This window comes from Triturus cristatus, chromosome 11 (genome assembly GCF_964204655.1).
Source record: "Triturus cristatus chromosome 11, aTriCri1.1, whole genome shotgun sequence".
NCBI classification, from domain to species: Eukaryota; Metazoa; Chordata; class Amphibia; order Caudata; family Salamandridae; genus Triturus; species Triturus cristatus.
In genome coordinates this window covers 615,551,540-615,571,029 of record NC_140594.1, presented here as the reverse complement: position 1 = coordinate 615,571,029, position 19,490 = coordinate 615,551,540, and the positions used below count along the sequence as shown (strand labels likewise).

Genomic DNA, 19,490 nt, shown 5'->3' with positions numbered 1-19,490 from the left:
TGTATGTACAACTGCAAGTTTGAGATACTGTTTTTGACGCAAAAGATTTAAATGTAAAGCGCGCTTCTGCTCATAGTAGAAAGGTTTATGCAATAAAAGATCAAAAACAAAATACAAAAACCTTTGAGGACACGCACCAATATATACATCTACACACATCTTGGGCAGCAGGCAGGTGCTTTAATCCACCAAGATATCCCACTGGCCTTGGATCCTGTGACCTGCAGATACCTGCAGCAGTTTTTTGAGCTATCTCATTGGGCTCAGAGTCACAGTTTCCATGTCTCGTGCTCCACTGGCTGCTCTGCTGGCAGATTTTCTCGAGCTCTATGACCCTCTGCACAAGTAAATATATTATTTATATACATAGATATAGTGACTAATATTCTATTGTATCACATAGAGCAGAATTCCATTTTAAAAACCACACTGCCTCCATTTTCAATTTCGTTGACATAAAGAGCATGTGCAAGAAAATATACCGCAGACACACAAAATGTCAACTTTGTGAGTAACCCCATCTGCAAACTGTCATTCCCAACATTCCAAAGAGACTTCTTTCCTCGCTTCCCAGGGGATCTTATTTCAATCAAGATTTAGTGCTCCTCTGTAATGAAAGTTTAGGGACCCCTTGCTATTACTATAAAGATTATTTAGGCGGTACCCCCTACAATAGCGCTGATGCTATCTCTTCCCTGCCGTTGTGAGGTCATATTATACTCTCTGGACCCCATAACTAGAGTGAGTCACGGCGCAGCAGCTTTTATGTTTCCAGAGTGTCTGGTAGCTTTGAAGGTGGCCCTGCATCAGTGCTACCAACCCTTGCCTACTAAACTACACACAGTTTGAACATCTTTGAAAGCCCTGCTCTCTTTGTTGAACACTAGTGTTCCACTCACTACCTTAACTGAGAAGTGTGTATTTTGTGGGGATTTGTGAAGTTAAGATCTCTTAGTGGGGCAGAAACTTCCACACACAGCAGGTGGGTGAGCCGGGCTTTTCTTGACATCAAAGTCTCTGTAGCGTGGACCTTGGGCTCTGGGTGGAGGGGGTGCTTTGATTCAGGAGGGCTCGACACTGGACTGCAGGTGGGAGGGATGCTTAGGTGAAAGAGGACTCGATCTAGGTTCCAGGGCTCGGTGCTGAGCTGCAGGAGGCTGGGGGGCTGCAGAGCAGGAAGGATGGATGGGTAGGGTCAAGAGTGGTGTATGTTGGGCGGCAGGTATAGTTGATGTGGATGGTTGGGTTCAGGAGGGCTCAGTGCTGAGCTGCAGGGGGGCTGGATGCTCACGTGGTGCTCAGGTGCCCGAAGGTTACATGTTTAGAAAGAGGGACCTGTATGTTTTTACATGATTCGTGGATGTTGAGCTGCAGGGGGTTGGATGTTCAAGTGCATCATGGATGGGTGCTTTGTTGCAGGAGGCCTGGATGTTGGGCTGCAAGTGGAGATGGGTTCAGAAGGGCTCGATGTGGAGCTGCAGGAGCTGGATGCTTCAGAGCCGAGTGCTGCATGCTTAGTTACAAGCGGGCTGAATGTTGGGGTGCAGGAGGGGTGGATGCCTATGTATTGAAGGAATGCATGCTGGGCTGCAGGAAAGTTGGATACGCAGAAGGAGGAACGCTGGACGTGTGTCGCTGCAGGAGGTCAGGATGCTTAGATACAGGAGCCCTGGATTATGGGAGGCAGGAAGGCTTGATGCGTAAGACCAGAAGGTTATGCTCCGTAGGGACTGGGCCAGATGCCGGGCTGCAGGATAAGTAGATTCCTAAGTGCACTGAGGTAGAATATAGGACTGTCGGAGTTCTGCAAATTGGGGTGCCAGAAAGCTGAGTGTTCCGTGGCTGGAAAGCTATAACCGCGTGCATTCGTATAAATGTTTAATTTCCTCACAGCTGGATGTTGGGGTGTCAGACGGCTGGGAGTTGTGCTGCCAGAGGACACTCAATGGATGTTGGGTTGTTTGAGATCTGGGTGTCAGGGGACTGGATCCTGGGGTGCAATAGGGCAGATTGCTTAAGTCCAGGAGAAATGGGTGTTAGAGTACGATACTTAGGAGTATGTGGACAGTGGTTGTGATTACATGTGGGCCCTTGCTATGCTAAGATCTCTGTAGGTTGGATCCTGAGTGTCCTACTTCCATGACAGCCTTCGTGCCTCCACGACCCGCAGAGCGAATGGTAGTAACACCGAACGTAGGCCTGTCTAGTGTGGTGACACCTTGCTTACCTTTGCCAGTGCAGGGTGCTCCGGGCTCAGCGTGTGGCCCACACCAGGGACCACGGGACCCTGAGTACGTGGGAGGGTCTCTCTTTTCTGAAGGTGGCATGGTATGAAGTCATCCAGCGTCAAGCCAAGGGTCGGGTCTGGGGTAGAGTGAAGATAGCTCGCTGTGCCTGCAGGTTCGGTGTAGTGGGAAGAGTTGTCAGCGTGCCTGACTGATCCAAAGCCACCTCCTTCCCTTGCCAGGCCGGATGCCTCTTGGACAGTTGTCATCACTGTTGGAAAGTTTCTCTTAAAAGACAAAAAGAAGTAATATAGTTAGAAAAATCAATGTATTCCTTCCAAGACAGGGGATGAAGCCAAAGTTCATGAATACCTATTTCATGAAAGAAAAACCCTGAAAAGAAACTAGTCACTCCCTGGGAGATTAACCCACCATTTCTGGAAGATGAATTCTTTCTAGTTAAATCTGATTCGCTGAAGTCCTAGAAGGTGAAAGCCATATTCATGCTCTTCCTTGGGTGAACAGCAGACTCATTTTTAGACATAGCGCAACCACCCTTTAGACAAATGTCCAATTCCAGGGAAGATCAGCCCCTTAAGTAGGACCCCTTAAGAAATTGGAAGTGGAAAGTGCAAGGCAGTGTTTTCCTTGATGTAGTGAATAGGTGACCCGCATAGGTTCAATTCTCTTTGTATCACTTACAAGGCTCTTCACAGTACCGGCCCTGAATTTTTGAAGCACATTTTAGCTTGGTACAAGCCTGGTAGAAACCTTCTATCAAAAGGATTAATGACATTTCTCTAACCCAAATTTAAAAGAACAAAATGGGGTGGCAGGTGCTTCGCCTCATGAGCCGCCATACTCTGGACTCTCTTGCCCCCTAATATCAGAGCCGCCCCCTCACTGCTGTCTTTTAGAAAGATTCTGAAGACCTGTCTCTTCAAAAATGAATCCCTTCCTTTCCTGTTCATGCTAAGCCCGCGCCAAGACACCTCTGGGTTTACGGGTGCTATCTATTAACATTAACAGATGGTGCAGAGATTGGTATTGCCAAATGCCAGATATCAGGGGCTAAATCCTCAGGACTGCTACCCACAAAGCCTCCAGACTCTTCATGGTGGACTCTCCCCTTAACCAATCACTCAGTTCCAATGAACAACTAGTTAACTTAATCTGACTTCTCTCCTCTCCAGTCACTTATTCTGCTTTCTTCTATCCAAATATGATGACGTCCAGATTTACCATGAAAAACCCAGAAATGTTTCAGTCAATTTACAAAACGTTTTATTCCTCAAGAACGGCAAACAATAGCCGTCGAAAACCCCTATGGTGGCAAGCAAGAAAAGCTTATGGTGCAATATAAAAGTAAATTCTACAAGTAAGAAAATGTCACCTATTGACCAATTTAATGTAAACTAGGGATTTTATATATTTATTTAAACCACAGTTAATATTTAGAGTTATACAGCTTTCTAATTACTCGACCCTTTATTATTTTTATCCAGTAAAAGTATTTATTATACAGGGGCGGCTTCTCCATTTGAGCGGAGGAGCGTCATCCCGCTTGCTGCGAGCGCAGCAGGCACAGAAGAATAAGTAAAATGGCACGTCAATGCCATTTTGCTTAACGCTGCAGTGAAAAGGCAGGGGGGCAGATTTGAATCTTGCAATTCCAGGATTATAGCTGACCCTCCAGTGCGCATATGTCGGGTTGGCCGGCTCTATTGCTACGGCCAGCCCGACATGTTCAGTGCGCACCCTTCACTGGTAGTGAAACATTTGGGGGATTGCTGGCACAGGCCCCCAGCCTCAAATTGAATGCTGGGTTAGCCTGCTCCCACCAATCCTGGAGCTGCCTTCAGGATGAGAGCAGCTCCAGCATTGGTTGTATTGGGGTCCACTGAGCAAGAAGGAAGTCCTTCCCTTTCCTGCTCGTGGACGCCGATCAGGAGAGAGGTGCGCACTAAGGAGCAGTATATGGAGAATTTGGTACTGTCGCGCCCCACCATATTTTTATACTTATAGCCGCCATTGCTATTATACTGTGATCCATGCTAGGACTTGCTGAGAGAGCTCTTTACAAATAAAAATACAAATAGGAAACAGGAAATATATTAAAAAAACAAATGTAATAATCATCACCATATTCAACATTACATAAATAGGCTCCTATAAAATCTTACTGTAGCTGTGGGAGGAAAAATCTCTTTACCATGCGTTCATATGGCAGGAACAAATCGGAATGTTTATAGGGCAACTATATGCAAAATTATCAAGCCTATTTGCAGAACAGGAGAGCTTTTAATTCCCTACAAAATAGCATTGTAGTAGGTAAAACCGAAAGGAGGAGGGGAAGGAATCCCCCGTGTGGGGGCAGCTGCTGAAAAACACTGACTGAGAGACATAGACGTCTTGAATCTGTGAATGACTGAGTGTCCCTGATCCTTTGAGTGTGGGGTATACTGCCAAAGACAATGGGCCCAACTCACAAAGGGAACAGTAAATCTGCTCTCGTAAAAATACTCTTTTCTCAGAGGTGCAGATATACGATTTCCCCCATTCAAACTAAGACAAAGTAGACATAGAAAGCTGTGACAATTGCAGCTTTTTAGGCATACTACTCATTGAATCGTGATTTTTTTTTTTTTAAACGCAGCTCTTTCCTAAGGAATACCTTAATTTTCATTATTTCCAAAATGATGAAAGCCTGACAAAATCAGGTTGACAAAACTTCAATTTGGGGAAAAGTCACACTAACGAAAAAACCCTTTTCAAGAAAAAAATGTATCTCTGGAAAAGGTAATATTAAATAAATAAGCATCGGCAATGGAAATAGATCTTGCATTTGCGAGTGTTAGAGCTATTGGCGGTTTAAATCACAATGTCTGTTACCCATGTGTTTTGGTTTGAAGTGGAGTGGATGTATGTGGTGTGGAGTGGAATTATGTAGGTTGGATTGGAATTGTTAGTTGTGGAATTGTGTGGGGTAGAAAAGTGTGGTGTGGAGTGGATTTGTGTAGTGGAATTATGTGGCATGGTGGATATTTACGGGTGAGAAATGCACAGAATAGGTAGACAGGAATACAGAGAGGGATAGGTAGTTTGTGCACGAAGTGCTGAATGAACTCCAGACAGAGAAGCAGAAAGAATGTGTGAAAAAGAGATAAAGAAGGGGAGAGCCACGGCAGACGCATAAAGAGGGAGCGCCTGTGTACACAGAAGACACCCCAAGAAGAGGAGGAGAGCGTGGGATTGAGGAACAGAAACCTTGAAAAGGCAAAGGAAAGAAACTGTGCTCGAATTCCTGACGTTAACCACATGAGAGAGGCGGGAAGAGTGTGTAAGAGAGGGAGAAAAAGGGGTGAGAGAGCACGAAAGAGAGGCGGACTGGCTGCTCTTTTCTAAGAAACCTTATTAGCCTCAAAGTAAGGCAGAGGTTCAGAAAGGCAATGACCGCCCACCAGCTGACAGCGGGGCACCGAGGATAGGCACTGTGTGGAAATGTGCCTAAAAGTGGTCACCCTCTTGTCCACGGGTCCAAAGACCAACAAATAGAGATCGGCACTGGAGTTGGAATAAATGACAAGTTTATTAATCACTCATGAGTGGGACCACATCCACACAACACTCTCAAGTGCTGCAGGAGGTAGTACACTGAATTCACAAACCGTGTCCCTTTTATACCGGTTTTCTGCAATGTAAGCATGTGAACACAAATAGGAAGAACAAGTTTTAGAAATAGTTATCAGCAAACAAGGGCAGATGAATAACTACGTGGTCAGGAAAGTGGGAGGGGGAGCAGGAATGCTTATGGCAGCTGTAAATGGTCAACAGTTAACGTCTGAGACCAGGTGCACTGGCAGCTACAAACCCTCAGCACGCACATTGCTTTTAGCTGAGTCAGGAAGTCAACTAAAATAGATTACACAAGCAGAGTGAAAAGACGAACAGCAGAGGACGGGAGAATTGCGACGGAAACAAATTGGACACCACAGCCAAAATGGCTGTCGCTTATGCTAAGTAAAATATTACACATTTCTACAACTGGACCAAGAGGTGTGTGAGCCGACAGAGAGAGCAAAGAAAGAGATGGCTGTGGACATTTTCCTGTTGGCGAGTATAAGTGAAAGCAGCACTAATACGAGTGGGAGGGGCACCCACGGGGGGGAGGAGAGGTGGATGAGTGCACAGCGCAAGGAGGTACAGGAAGGCAGCAGGTGTGAGCAGACAGTACAGAGAGGAGAAAGAGAGTGTGAGGGAGGGAGGGATAAAAGGGAGCAGTGGGAGTGCAAACAGGGCCCAAACTCTTTAATATAAGCATTGGCATAGACAATAGTTCTTGCATTTTGGACCTTATAAGTGCTGAGCCATGGAGCACATTATCTTGGGTGCTGTGCTGCCAGGGATCGAAGAGCTATACATTTACTACAAACTGGATGTGAAAGAGTGAATAGTTTTTGGACATGAAAATAGTATGGGCGAATGTGTGTAAGAAACAGTAAAAGGGCTGCACCTTAAAGAATGTGTCCATCTTCTGTGCAGCATGCTAGTACCAGAGTATTTTGCCCCAGTAAAGGGAGGCAAGTAAAAAAGTGTTCAAATGGAAACTCACAGCATCCCTGCATCCTTTATGCAGTGCCGTAACACTGACTGAAACAACGTTGTAATGTCATATGAGAAGCTCAAACAGAATAAAAGTGTGCGAGAAGCAAACCGGAGGCAAAGGTTTGAAAAAAAGGTAATATTTTGGAATACTATCTCCTTACTTACACAAATAAGTGGCAGCTGCATGCGGTGCCCGCTGAAACATGCCCCAATGCATGTGACTGCGGCGAAGCACACTGCTTGTTAAAAGAAAAAAATGCTTTGCAATAATAATACAATGATTAAAAAGCATGAACCAACAAAGTTGTTATCGCAGAAACACTGAAATAGGGAACTCCCACAAGAACAGGCACCTGTAGTTAAAATGTCAAAGCTTCTAAAGCGGCCCTAAAGTTACCGGCACATTAGAAGAATGTGTTAAGTCTGTTATTATGTAACTGTACCTCAAGTGTCACAGATCACTTGAAACCTGAGCGCACAGCTGATGAATTTATCAACGATTCTACCTCACAAATTTAAAACAATATTATGACCAACTTCACTGTTCATTTCAATCTACTGATTTTAATTGAACAATTTATCAAATTGCTGACATTTGCTCACTGGTTTTAGAATACAAATCAATATGTATCATTATCAAAACACCAAAGTAACAGGGTGTTAAGGGGGAAACTTGTTCAAAGCCCAAAAAGGAAAATCTAACAAAAAGAAACAAGGTTCTTCAAGAACATCTTTCAACAGATTGGTCTGCATTCTTAAAGAAAAGTTTGCCAACAATGGTTTGGCAAAATAAATTCGTCAAAACCATTTTCTTCATGTTTGATATTTGTCAAAATCACATTCAAGCCTTTCCTACATGCAAATTTGTACTTTAACTATTCTGCACTGCTGACAGGAACATTTTTTCTTTTCTTTTTTTCTTCTATAAGGAATTTTTTTTTTCTCCTTTGGAAAAAAAACCCTCGCCTACATTCCCGGCAAGTTTGGGAGTGAACCATTTCCCTTCCTGACCTGTGAGACATGGGAGGGTTGAGTTATCCGGCTTTATGCTAGAGCAAAAGTGACCGGGCTCACTGTGGGAAAGGGCTGGATAGGAATTTCAGAATGACTCAATAGTTTGTGGGCCATCACAAACCTTCATAGCAAGCTCAACCTGCATCTTCCACTTCCCACGTAGACAGACCCAGAGGGGTAAAGACAGAAACAGAGAGAGTGCGCGAGTGAGACATGAAGATAGATAGATAGATAGATAGATAGATAGATAGATAGATAGATAGATAGATAGATAGATAGATAGATAGATAGATCTGAAACTTTATCTCTCATTGTCTTATTTTTGTGTCTCCCGGGGCAGTGCTATCAATCATGCGGCAGGTGCAGTGGCACAGGGGTGTGATGGCCTACTCAATCCCAATTATGACTTTTTGTTTTACTACTGATTCTGGGGGGGGGGGGGGGTGAAGAGACATTTCCTTGTTTACGCTAGGGTCGATGTAGTGTATGGGTATTCACAAACTTTCTGTCAGGGGCCAAAATTACAGTGTGGTTTGTGGCTGAGGGCCGCACCGGTAGAGGTGGGGTAGGTGGGGGCGGGGTCAGTGGGGGAGGGGCTAGAGTAAAAAAAAAATCAAACCTGTTACAAAACATTAGACAATGCGACAATGCTGTATTTCAAAAGCAGACGTAACTACAAAGAGCACATTTTGATAGTACATTTTTATTAGCAGACAATAGCAATCTTGAGAGGCATTGCAAAGCTTCATACACACTTTGACCCCAATTCCATCACAGTCCCTCTCAGTCAGTCAGTCTCTCTCTTTTTCACCCCAGTCTCTCTCAGTCAGTCTCTCTCGCTGTCAGTCTATCTCTGTCAGTCAGTCTCTCTCTCTCTCTCTCTCTCTCTCTCTCTCTCTCTTAATCAGTCTCTCTCAGTCAGTCTGTCTCTTAGTCAATCAGTCTCTCCCTCTCTCAGTCAGTCTCTCTCTGTCAGTCGGTCAATCTCTCTCAGTCGATCAATCTCTCTCAGTCAGTCTCTCTCTCTTTCTCAGTCAGTAAGTCTCTCTCAGTCAGTCTCTCTCTCTCTTAGTCCGTCTCTCTCAGTCAGTCAGTCTCTGTCAGTCTCAGTTAGTCAGTCTCTCTCTGCCAGTCTCAGTTAGTCAGTCTCTCTCTGCCAGTCTCAGTCAGTCAGTCTCTCTCTCTCTCTCTCTCTCTCTCTCTCTGTCAGTCTCTCTCTCAGTCAGTCTCTCTCTCTCAGTCAGTCAGTCAGTCTCTCTCTCTCTCTCAGTCAGTCAGTCAGTCTCTCAGTCAGTCAGTCAGTCTCTCTCTCTCTCTCTCTTAGTCAGTCAGGCAGTCTCTCTCTCAGTCAGTTTCTCTCCAAGTCAGTCTCAGTCAGTCAGTCTCTCTCAGTCAGCCTCTCTCTCTGTCAGTCTCTCTGTTGGAAATTACACACTCCCACACCGGAAGGGTGGTGGTGTACTCCCAGACACACTGTGGTAGCTTGGCTCGAGTGGTCAGGAATCAGGCTCCGTGCTAAGCATACGACATACCCATACAATAACCATGCGTGCATCCGTTCCAAAAACGACTCTACACCGTAAAAATTATGAAAATATCTTTCTTTATCTTCTTTTTCTCTTAGTTGCTGATTGGATAAATAAATAACAATCACAATATACAAACTTTTTAAATAGTGCAGGTCAAATAAATACTGGCTTAATGATTCAATAAATAGGGGTGATCATAAATAATGAGGGCATAAATATAAGTGCAATACATACAGGCAATTAAATATTCTGAGGCAATAAATACTGTAAACCAATAAATATTGTGCATCAATAAATACTGTGGACCAATAAATACAGTGAAGCAATAAATAGGTTAAATACAATAAATACAGTGCCCCTAATAAATAATTAAAAGCTGACAGTGACACTCATGGAATCAGATCACATTTGAATTCCTAAGGGCTGATTTGGCCCAGGTACAGCTTGGGGGGATGTGGAAGGCTTGAGGGTGTCTACTCCCTGACTTGGACAAGGCTGAGGCCTAAACTGAGGTAGATCAAGGGGGGAAAACCAGAGACCTGGCTCTCTCACTCCACACAACCCCTCTAAATTAGTCTCAGCTCACCCCTGGCACAGTCAGGCTGGTTCCAGCACCTCCCTAGCCCCTTAGAGCAGTCTCTCAGGTCTCCACAGGGCCTTAGGCGCCCTCTACTCCACTTACTGCCCTTTTTCTGATGCTCCGACGCCGCTGGAGTCGTGTCGACGCCGTGAGGCGGTTCCGGTTCGATGTCGGCGGCCTCGGCACAATGTCAGTTCTTGACGACGCCGGTAGGCGGTACCGGTTTCGATGTCGGCGGCCTCGGTTCGATCTCGACCTCCGATTCGATGGCGTCGGGCAGTCTTGACTCGATGTCGACTTCGGGCGGCTCCGGTCCGATGGCGACCTCGGATTCGATGACGTCGGCCGGCCTTGGCTCGATGTCGACTTCCGGCGGCTCCGGAGTGCGATCTCCACTCCCGACCTCCGGTGCTCCTCTCCTCAGGTTTCCGGCGACTCCGGAGTGCGACCTCCACTCCCGACCTCCGGCACGATTCTCCTCAGGTTCCGGCGACTCCGGAGTGCGATCTCCACTCCCGACCTCCGGCACGCTTCACCTCGGTCTCCGACGACTCCGGAGGGCGGACTTCACTCCTCCGATGACGCCGCTCACTCGACCTCGGGTGACTTCCTCCTCGAACTCTGGTACTCCTCACGACCTCTGACGGCGCCCTCTCTCGACCTCTGGCGGCTCCGGGTACGACGTCCGCTTTCCAGTCGGCGCCGCTTCTCCACCTCGGGCTCCAGGTCTCAGGCTACTCGACGTCGGACTCCAGGGAAACCAGTTTCCAGGTCAGGATCTTGCTGTTCTCTGTTTCTAAGGCCTGTTCCTGCTGTCCAGGTCCTTAGGATGGTTTTTCTTGCTTCTTCCCACACAGGGCTCCAGGCTGGGCTCAGTCAGTAGGGACTAGTATCAAGGGTGGGTTTATGGACCCCACTCCAGGCACAAGTTTCCACCCCTGCTGCTTCACTCCTTCCTCCTTCAAGTTTCTGCTGCTCACTCTTCACCAGTCAGGTGCCAACTGCCAGCTCCAACTGCCAACTCTCTGTCTTAGCTTCCCAACATTCTAAACCGCCTCCAACGGTCACAGGGTTCTGGAATGTTCTGGAAGGTGCTGGTAGGTTCCAGTGGATGCTGGTGATGTCACAGGTGGCCACCATTTTGTGCTCCAGGCCCTCAGACAGAAGTTTCAGGGGTAGATAAAATGGCTCCCTGAATCTGCAGCAACACGAAAAAGTCTGGTGGTTCCCAAAAAGGAAAAATTCAAACAGGGTTTGAGGCAAAAGTGGGACAAAATAAATAATGATGAGGAGGGACCACCCAAAGGGCTGACAGGTCTAACACGCGTCCCCCCCAGCTGAAAGTGGGGAGAGCTACCCAACCCCTTGGGAGTTCTCATCACTAAGGCGGAAATACCTTGAGAGACCGTCTGCATTGGCGTGGTCCACTCCAGGCCGATGTTCCACCTGAAAGTCCATTCCCTGTAGGGAAATAGACCACCTCAACAACTTGGGATTCTCCCCCTTCATTTGCATCAGCCAACGAAGGGGTCTGTGGTCGGTCTGAACCAGGAAGTGCGAGCCAAACAGGTATGGCCGCAACTTCTTCAGAGCCCATACCACTGCAAAGGCTTCACGCTCTATTGCACTCCACTTCTGTTCCCTGGGGAGTAGTCTCCGGGATAGGAAGACCACGGGTTGATCCAGACCCTCTTCATTGAGTTGCGATAACACTGCCCCAATGCCATGTTCTGATGCATCTGTCTGGACAATGAACTCCTTGGAAAAGTCTGGGGCCCTTAAGACCGGGGCCTCGCACATGGCTTTCTTCAATCTCACAAAGGCCTGCTGACAAGCCTCCGTCCAGACTACCCGTCGAGGTTGTTTCTTGGACGTGAGCTCCGTGAGGGGGGCTACGATGGTACCGTACCCCTTCACGAAGCGGCGGTAATATCCCGTGAGGCCCAGAAAAGCTCGGACCTCAGTCTGTGTCTTGGGGGGTTCCCAGGCCATGATGGCCTCGATCTTCGCCTGGAGGGGTTGCACCGCTCCCCTACCCACCAAGTGTCCAAGGTACACTACCGACCCCTGCCCGATCTGGCACTTGCTGGCCTTGATCGTCAATCCAGCTTGTCTCAGGGCCTGGAGAACAGCTTGCAGGTGACGCAAGTGATCCTCCCAGCTGTTACTGAAGACGGCTATGTCATCCAGATAAGCAGCAGAGAATCTCTCCATTCCGGTGAGGATCTGGTTTACCAGGCGCTGAAACGTGGCAGGTGCGTTCTTGAGCCCAAAGGGCATCACACAGAACTGGTAGTGGCCATTGGGCGTGGAGAAGGCGGACCTTTCCCTTGCTCCATCAGTCAAAGAGATCTGCCAGTACCCAGAAGTAAGGTCAAAGGTACTTAGATATTGGGCAGCTCCCAGCCGGTCAATCAATTCATCCGCCCTAGGGATCGGATGAGCATCAGTTTTGGTCACTGAATTCAGTCCCCGGTAGTCCACACAGAACCTCAGTTCCGGTTGGGCACCCGGTGGTGCAGCTTTTGGTACTAACACCACCGGACTGGACCAGGGGCTGCTAGAAGGTTCGATCACTCCTAGCTCCAGCATCTTAGTGACTTCACTGTGAATGCTGGCCTTCACCTTGTCTGACATCCGGTAGATCTTGGACTTCACAGGTGGGCTGTCTCCTGTGTCCACGTCATGGACGCACAGGTGAGTCCTACCCGGGACAAGGGAGAACAACGAAGAGTACTGTCCCAGGACCTGGCGGCAGTCCTCCCGCTGTTCAGGAGTTAGAGATGGGGAGAGAATCACTCCCTCCACCGACCCATCCTTCTCTTGAGACGCAAACAAATCAGGGAGAGGCTCGCTTTCCACGTCCTCTCCTCCGTCAGTCACCATCATCAAGATGACTTCGGGCCTCTCGTGGTGGGGTTTGAGGCGGTTGGCATGCAGCACCCGCAGGGGCTGACGAGGGGTCTTCAGGTCCACCAAGTAGGTAGCCTTACCCTTCTTCTCCAACACCTCAAAGGGTCCTGACCAGCGATCCTGGAGGGCACTAAGCTCTCCTGGTTCGATCACCCACACCTTCTGGCCAGGCTCCAACTCCACCGGGTGAGCATTGTGGTCATACCACGCCTTCATCACTGCTTGGCTGGCTTCCAAGTTGTCAGAAGCTTGCTTCCACAACTTAGCCATTTGGCTCCGGAAGGCCAGCATGTAGCTCACCACATCCTGGGGAAGCTTTCTGGGAGTTCTTTCCCATCCGTCTCTCACCAGGTTGAGAGGTCCACGTACAGGGTGCCCATACAGAAGCTCGAAGGGGCTGAAGCCCACTCCCTTCTGTGGCACTTCCCTGTATGAAAAGAGTAAACAGGGTAGGAGGACGTCCCATTTCCTCCGCAGGCTTTCAGGCAGACTTCTGATCATGCCCTTCAAGGTTTTGTTAAACCTCTCCACCAGACCATTGGTCTGGGGGTGGTAAGGAGTGGTGAACCGGTATGTCACTCCACACTCCTTCCACATGGCCCGCATGTACGCTGACATGAAGTTGGTCCCCCTGTCGGACACAACTTCCTTGGGAAAACCCACTCGGGTACAACAGGTGCTGTTATGGTCCTCAGAGGTATTGCCTCTGGGTACCGTGTGGCATGATCCACCAGAACCAGGATAAACCTGTGACCAGCTGTAGTCGGTGGATCTAACGGACCCACAATGTCGATGCCCACCCTTTCAAAGGGGGTGCTAACGACAGGAAGTGGTTCCAGGGGAGCTTTCAGCTTCACCCCTGTTTTCCCACTGGCTTGGCAAGACACACATGTCCGGCAGTAGGTATCGGACGACACTTTCATCTGAGGCCAATAAAAGTGTGGGACAAGACGGGCGAAGGTCTTGTCTTGCCCCAAGTGTCCTGCCAATGGTATCTCGTGAGCCAACTCCAGAAGGAAGGCTCGATAACGTTGAGGGACTACCAAGGCTCGTGACGATCCGTGTAGGGGTGCCTTGGGTTCACTGTAGAGGAGGCCATCCTCCCAGTAAACACTGTAGTTCCCTTCAACGTTCCCTGCTGCCTGGGCTTCGGCCTGTCGCCTCAGCCCCTCAAGGGTAGGGCACTCCCTCTGGCCCTGGCAGAATTCCTCCCTGGACGGGCCTCCCTCCACGTGCCACTCGGCCGGGATGGGTAGGTCCTCCAGTTTGGTAACGTCCCCCACCGCAGACTCCTGGTCCACCACCTCCGGTGGCCTATCCGTCCTACGGGGTGGGGACGCCGAGGCAGGCTCCTCCTGTCCTCGGTTCTTCCCTTGACTGGCAGCTGGCTGGGCCTTTGTTCCAGGCTCCAGCCGAAATGAACTCCCTCTTCGGGTAGTCGCGGACCTTGTGCTAACACAGGCCCAGTCAGGTATACCCAGCATCTCAGTATGAGTCCGGTATTCCACCTCCTTCCAAGCGTTGTGCTCCATGTCATTCCCCAGCAGACAATCGACTGGCACGGCAGGGCTTAAGGCAACTCGAAGTGAACCTGCAACCCCCCCCCATTCAAAGGGAACCTCGGCCACTGGATAGTGGCCTGTTCTGCCGTCAGCCATCGCGGCTGGGTGGAGTACATCGGGAATTACCTGCTCTGGAGACACCAGTTGGCTACGCACCATAGTCATACTGGCTCCTGTGTCTCTCAGAGCCTCCCCTCTTTGGCCGTTGATGGTGACCCACTGCCCATACTTTGCGGTATTTGCGGGCACCTGGATCTTAGGAACCATCTCCCGTTCTCCCAGGGACACTAAAGTGACACCCGCCCACTCCCTTCCCTTAGTTAAGGGCATCTCCTCCCCGAGCACTACACTAGCTACTCCGGGGGTCTTTCCTCCAGTGGGAGGGGGTGGTCGTTTCAAGCACTTCGGATCTCCTTTATAGTGTCCAACGCCACCGCACTCATAGCAATGGACAACCCTTGGCTGCTGACTTTGGCCAGGATTAGGGTTTCTGGGTGGGTTAGCCCTAGGGGTGAATCCTGTTCCCTTTCCTTGGAAATTATTTTGGGGGCCTTTGGAGAACTCCTTTTTCTTTTCCCCTCCCTCTTTCTTCTGGGGGGCGCCCTGTCCGGCCTTTTGAGTATCCCCTCCAGTCCCCCTTGTGGACACCCGGGTACTAGCCCAAATGTCCGCCTCCTCAGCAAGCTTCCGGGGACTGGTCAGCTTGCTATCCACCAGGTATTGCCGCAGTTCAGGGAAACATTTCTCGAGCAGGTGTTCCTTCAGTACTAGGTTAAACAGCCCCTCGTAGTTCCTTACTTCACTGCCCTGAATCCAACCCTCCAGTGCCTTCTTTGCATAGTCCAGGAAGTCCACCCAATTCTGTATGCCCAGTTTGTGACTACCCCTGAACTTCTGTCTGTACTTTTCGGGTGTTAGTCCAAACTTCCTTATGAGCGCCAGTTTCATGGTGGGGTAGTGGGTCTGCTCATCCTCTTCGAGGGCCAATAAAGCATCCCTACCAGCTGGAGGCATGTACTTGTACAATCCCCCCCCCCCAGTACTTCTCTGGAACCCCATGGGCCCTTAACGAGACCTCATAGGCCGCTAGCCACTTGGCGATATCGTCGCCCACCCCATAGCTAGCTACTATGTCCTTTGGCAGGTAGGGTTTGGGTTCCCTGGTGTACTCTTGTTCTTTGCTGCCACCGTTAGGTACAGGGTGTGTCCCGATTCTCAGGATCTGAAGATCTATTTCTTTCAGCCTTATCTCATGAGCCATCCTCTGTTCCTCCTTCTCTTTCTCCAGCCTTGCTAAGTCCCATGTGAGCTGCCTTTTCTCCCTCCGGTCTGTTAACTCCACTTCAGACAAGCCACCGCTAGAGGCACTGCTGCCCTTCCTGGAAAGTGTCCTGGGCCCCGCTGACAGGTTCCCCACCTCCGGTTGGTACAAACCAGCTCCCTCACTGTCGGGCTCTCTATCCCTGTCCTCCTCCTCAGCCTTGCTTTCTCGTCGTGCCTCCCCCCAAGCCCTTAAGCTGGTTTGGAGTGCACCCTTCTTTGCTCCTGGGGGACAATACACCCCCTCCCGCTGACAGACCTCCCTGAGTTGGGCCACAGTGTACGTTTTTAAATTTTCTAGTACAAACTCCATCTTGCCCACTCAGGTCAGAGGACAGTTATTTGCAGTAACAATGCAGGGGGGTACCTTTAATAATACCTCCTCCCTCCACCAGAGTAAATTTGGAAAAAACAAAAACCCACAATTAGGAAGGCCGCTTTGAGAAAACTCCCGGTGTAGGCCTATGGACTACCCACAGTTATTGTTGAGTATACGTAGGCACAGCTCAATCCCACCACTGAACACCAATTAATGTTGGAAATTACACACTCCCACACCGGAAGGGTGGTGGTGTACTCCCAGACACACTGTGGTAGCTTGGCTCGAGTGGTCAGGAATCAGGCTCCGTGCTAAGCATACGACATACCCATACAATAACCATGCGTGCATCCGTTCCAAAAACGACTCTACACCGTAAAAATTATGAAAATATCTTTCTTTATCTTCTTTTTCTCTTAGTTGCTTATTGGATAAATAAATAACAATCACAATATACAAACTTTTTAAATAGTGCAGGTCAAATAAATACTGGCTTAATGATTCAATAAATAGGGGTGATCATAAATAATGAGGGCATAAATATAAGTGCAATACATACAGGCAATTAAATATTCTGAGGCAATAAATACTGTAAACCAATAAATATTGTGCATCAATAAATACTGTGGACCAATAAATACAGTGAAGCAATAAATAGGTTAAATACAATAAATACAGTGCCCCTAATAAATAATTAAAAGCTGACAGTGACACTCATAGAATCAGATCACATTTGAATTCCTAAGGGCTGATTTGGCCCAGGTACAGCTTGGGGGGATGTGGAAGGCTTGAGGGTGTCTACTCCTTGACTTGGACAAGGCTGAGGCCTAAACTGAGGTAGATCAAGGGGGGAAAAACCAGAGACCTGGCTCTCTCACTCCACACAACCCCTCTAAATTAGTCTCAGCTCACCCCTGGCACAGTCAGGCTGGTTCCAGCACCTCCCTAGCCCCTTAGAGCAGTCTCTCAGGTCTCCACAGGGCCTTAGGCGCCCTCTACTCCACTTACTGCCCTTTTTCTGATGCTCCGACGCCGCTGGAGTCGTGTCGACGCCGTGAGGCGGTTCCGATTCGATGTCGGCGGCCTCGGCGCAATGTCAGTTCTTGACGACGCCGGTAGGCGGTTCCGGTTTCGATGTCGGCGGCCTCGGTTCGATCTCGACCTCCGATTCGATGACGTCGGGCAGTCTTGGCCCGGTGTCGACGTCGGGCGGCTCCGGTCCGATGGCGACCTTGGATTCGATGACGTCGGCCGGCCTTGGCTCGATGTCGACTTCCGGCGGCTCCGGAGTGCGATCTCCACTCCCGACCTCCGGTGCTCCTCTCCTCAGGTTTCCGGCGACTCCGGAGTGCGATCTCCACTCCCGACCTCCGGCACGATTCTCCTCAGGTTCCGGCGACTCCGGAGTGCGATCTCCACTCCCGACCTCCGGCACGATTCTCCTCAGGTTCCGACGACTCCGGAGGGCGGACTTCACTCCTCCGATGACGCCGCTCACTCGACCTCGGGTGACTTCCTCCTCGACCTCTGGTACTCTCTACGACCTCTGACGGCGCCCTCTCTCGACCTCTGGCGGCTCCGGGTATGACGTCCGCTTTCCAGTCGGCGCCGCTTCTCCACCTCGGGCTCCAGGTCTCAGGCTACTCGACGTCGGACTCCAGGGAAACCAGTTTCCAGGTCAGGATCTTGCTGTTCTCTGTTTCTAAGGCCTGTTCCTGCTGTCCAGGTCCTTAGGATGGTTTTTCTTGCTTCTTCCCACACAGGGCTCCAGGCTGGGCTCAGTCAGTAGGGACTAGTATCAAGGGTGGGTTTATGGACCCCACTCCAGGCACAAGTTTCCACCCCTGCTGCTTCACTCCTTCCTCCTTCAAGTTTCTGCTGCTCTCTCTTCACCAGTCAGGTGCCAACTGCCAGCTCCAACTGCCAACTCTCTGTCTTAGCTTCCCAACATTCTAAACCGCCTCCAACGGTCACAGGGTTCTGGAATGTTCTGGAAGGTGCTGGTAGGTTCCAGTGGATGCTGGTGATGTCACAGGTGGCCACCATTTTGTGCTCCAGGCCCTCAGACAGAAGTTTCAGGGGTAGATAAAATGGCTCCCTGAATCTGCAGCAACACGAAAAAGTCTGGTGGTTCCCAAAAAGGAAAAATTCAAACAGGGTTTGAGGCAAAAGTGGGACAAAATAAATAATGATGAGGAGGGACCACCCAAAGGGCTGACAGGTCTAACACGCGTCCCCCCCAGCTGAAAGTGGGGAGAGCTACCCAACCCCTTGGGAGTTCTCATCACTAAGGCGGAAATACCTTGAGAGACCGTCTGCATTGGCGTGGTCCACTCCAGGCCGATGTTCCACCTGAAAGTCCATTCCCTGTAGGGAAATAGACCACCTCAACAACTTGGGATTCTCCCCCTTCATTTGCATCAGCCAACGAAGGGGTCTGTGGTCGGTCTGAACCAGGAAGTGCGAGCCAAACAGGTATGGCCGCAACTTCTTCAGAGCCCATACCACTGCAAAGGCTTCACGCTCTATTGCACTCCACTTCTGTTCCCTGGGGAGTAGTCTCCGGGATAGGAAGACCACGGGTTGATCCAGACCCTCTTCATTGAGTTGCGATAACACTGCCCCAATGCCATGTTCTGATGCATCTGTCTGGACAATGAACTCCTTGGAAAAGTCTGGGGCCCTTAAGACCGGGGCCTCGCACATGGCTTTCTTCAATCTCACAAAGGCCTGCTGACAAGCCTCCGTCCAGACTACCCGTCGAGGTTGTTTCTTGGACGTGAGCTCCGTGAGGGGGGCTACGATGGTACCGTACCCCTTCACGAAGCGGCGGTAATATCCCGTGAGGCCCAGAAAAGCTCGGACCTCAGTCTGTGTCTTGGGGGGTTCCCAGGCCATGATGGCCTCGATCTTCGCCTGGAGGGGTTGCACCGCTCCCCTACCCACCAAGTGTCCAAGGTACACTACCGACCCCTGCCCGATCTGGCACTTGCTGGCCTTGATCGTCAATCCAGCTTGTCTCAGGGCCTGGAGAACAGCTTGCAGGTGACGCAAGTGATCCTCCCAGCTGTTACTGAAGACGGCTATGTCATCCAGATAAGCAGCAGAGAATCTCTCCATTCCGGTGAGGATCTGGTTTACCAGGCGCTGAAACGTGGCAGGTGCGTTCTTGAGCCCAAAGGGCATCACACAGAACTGGTAGTGGCCATTGGGCGTGGAGAAGGCGGACCTTTCCCTTGCTCCATCAGTCAAAGAGATCTGCCAGTACCCAGAAGTAAGGTCAAAGGTACTTAGATATTGGGCAGCTCCCAGCCGGTCAATCAATTCATCCGCCCTAGGGATCGGATGAGCATCAGTTTTGGTCACTGAATTCAGTCCCCGGTAGTCCACACAGAACCTCAGTTCCGGTTGGGCACCCGGTGG

At 49.7% G+C, this 19,490-nt stretch overlaps 1 protein-coding gene across 8 annotated transcripts in view; it reads right to left on the bottom strand.

Annotated features, from left to right (window-relative positions):
- The window catches only part of SORBS3 (sorbin and SH3 domain containing 3), a 328,992-nt gene that overhangs the window by 154,717 nt on the left and 154,785 nt on the right, over positions 1–19,490 (bottom strand). For all 8 annotated transcript variants that reach the window (XM_085633985.1, XM_085633983.1, XM_085633981.1 and 5 more), the window contains one exon: positions 2,228–2,512. In XM_085633985.1, coding sequence (XP_085490111.1) covers positions 2,228–2,494 — 267 coding nt within the window. In that variant the 5' untranslated portion in view covers positions 2,495–2,512. The remainder of the gene's footprint in view (positions 1–2,227; positions 2,513–19,490) is intronic.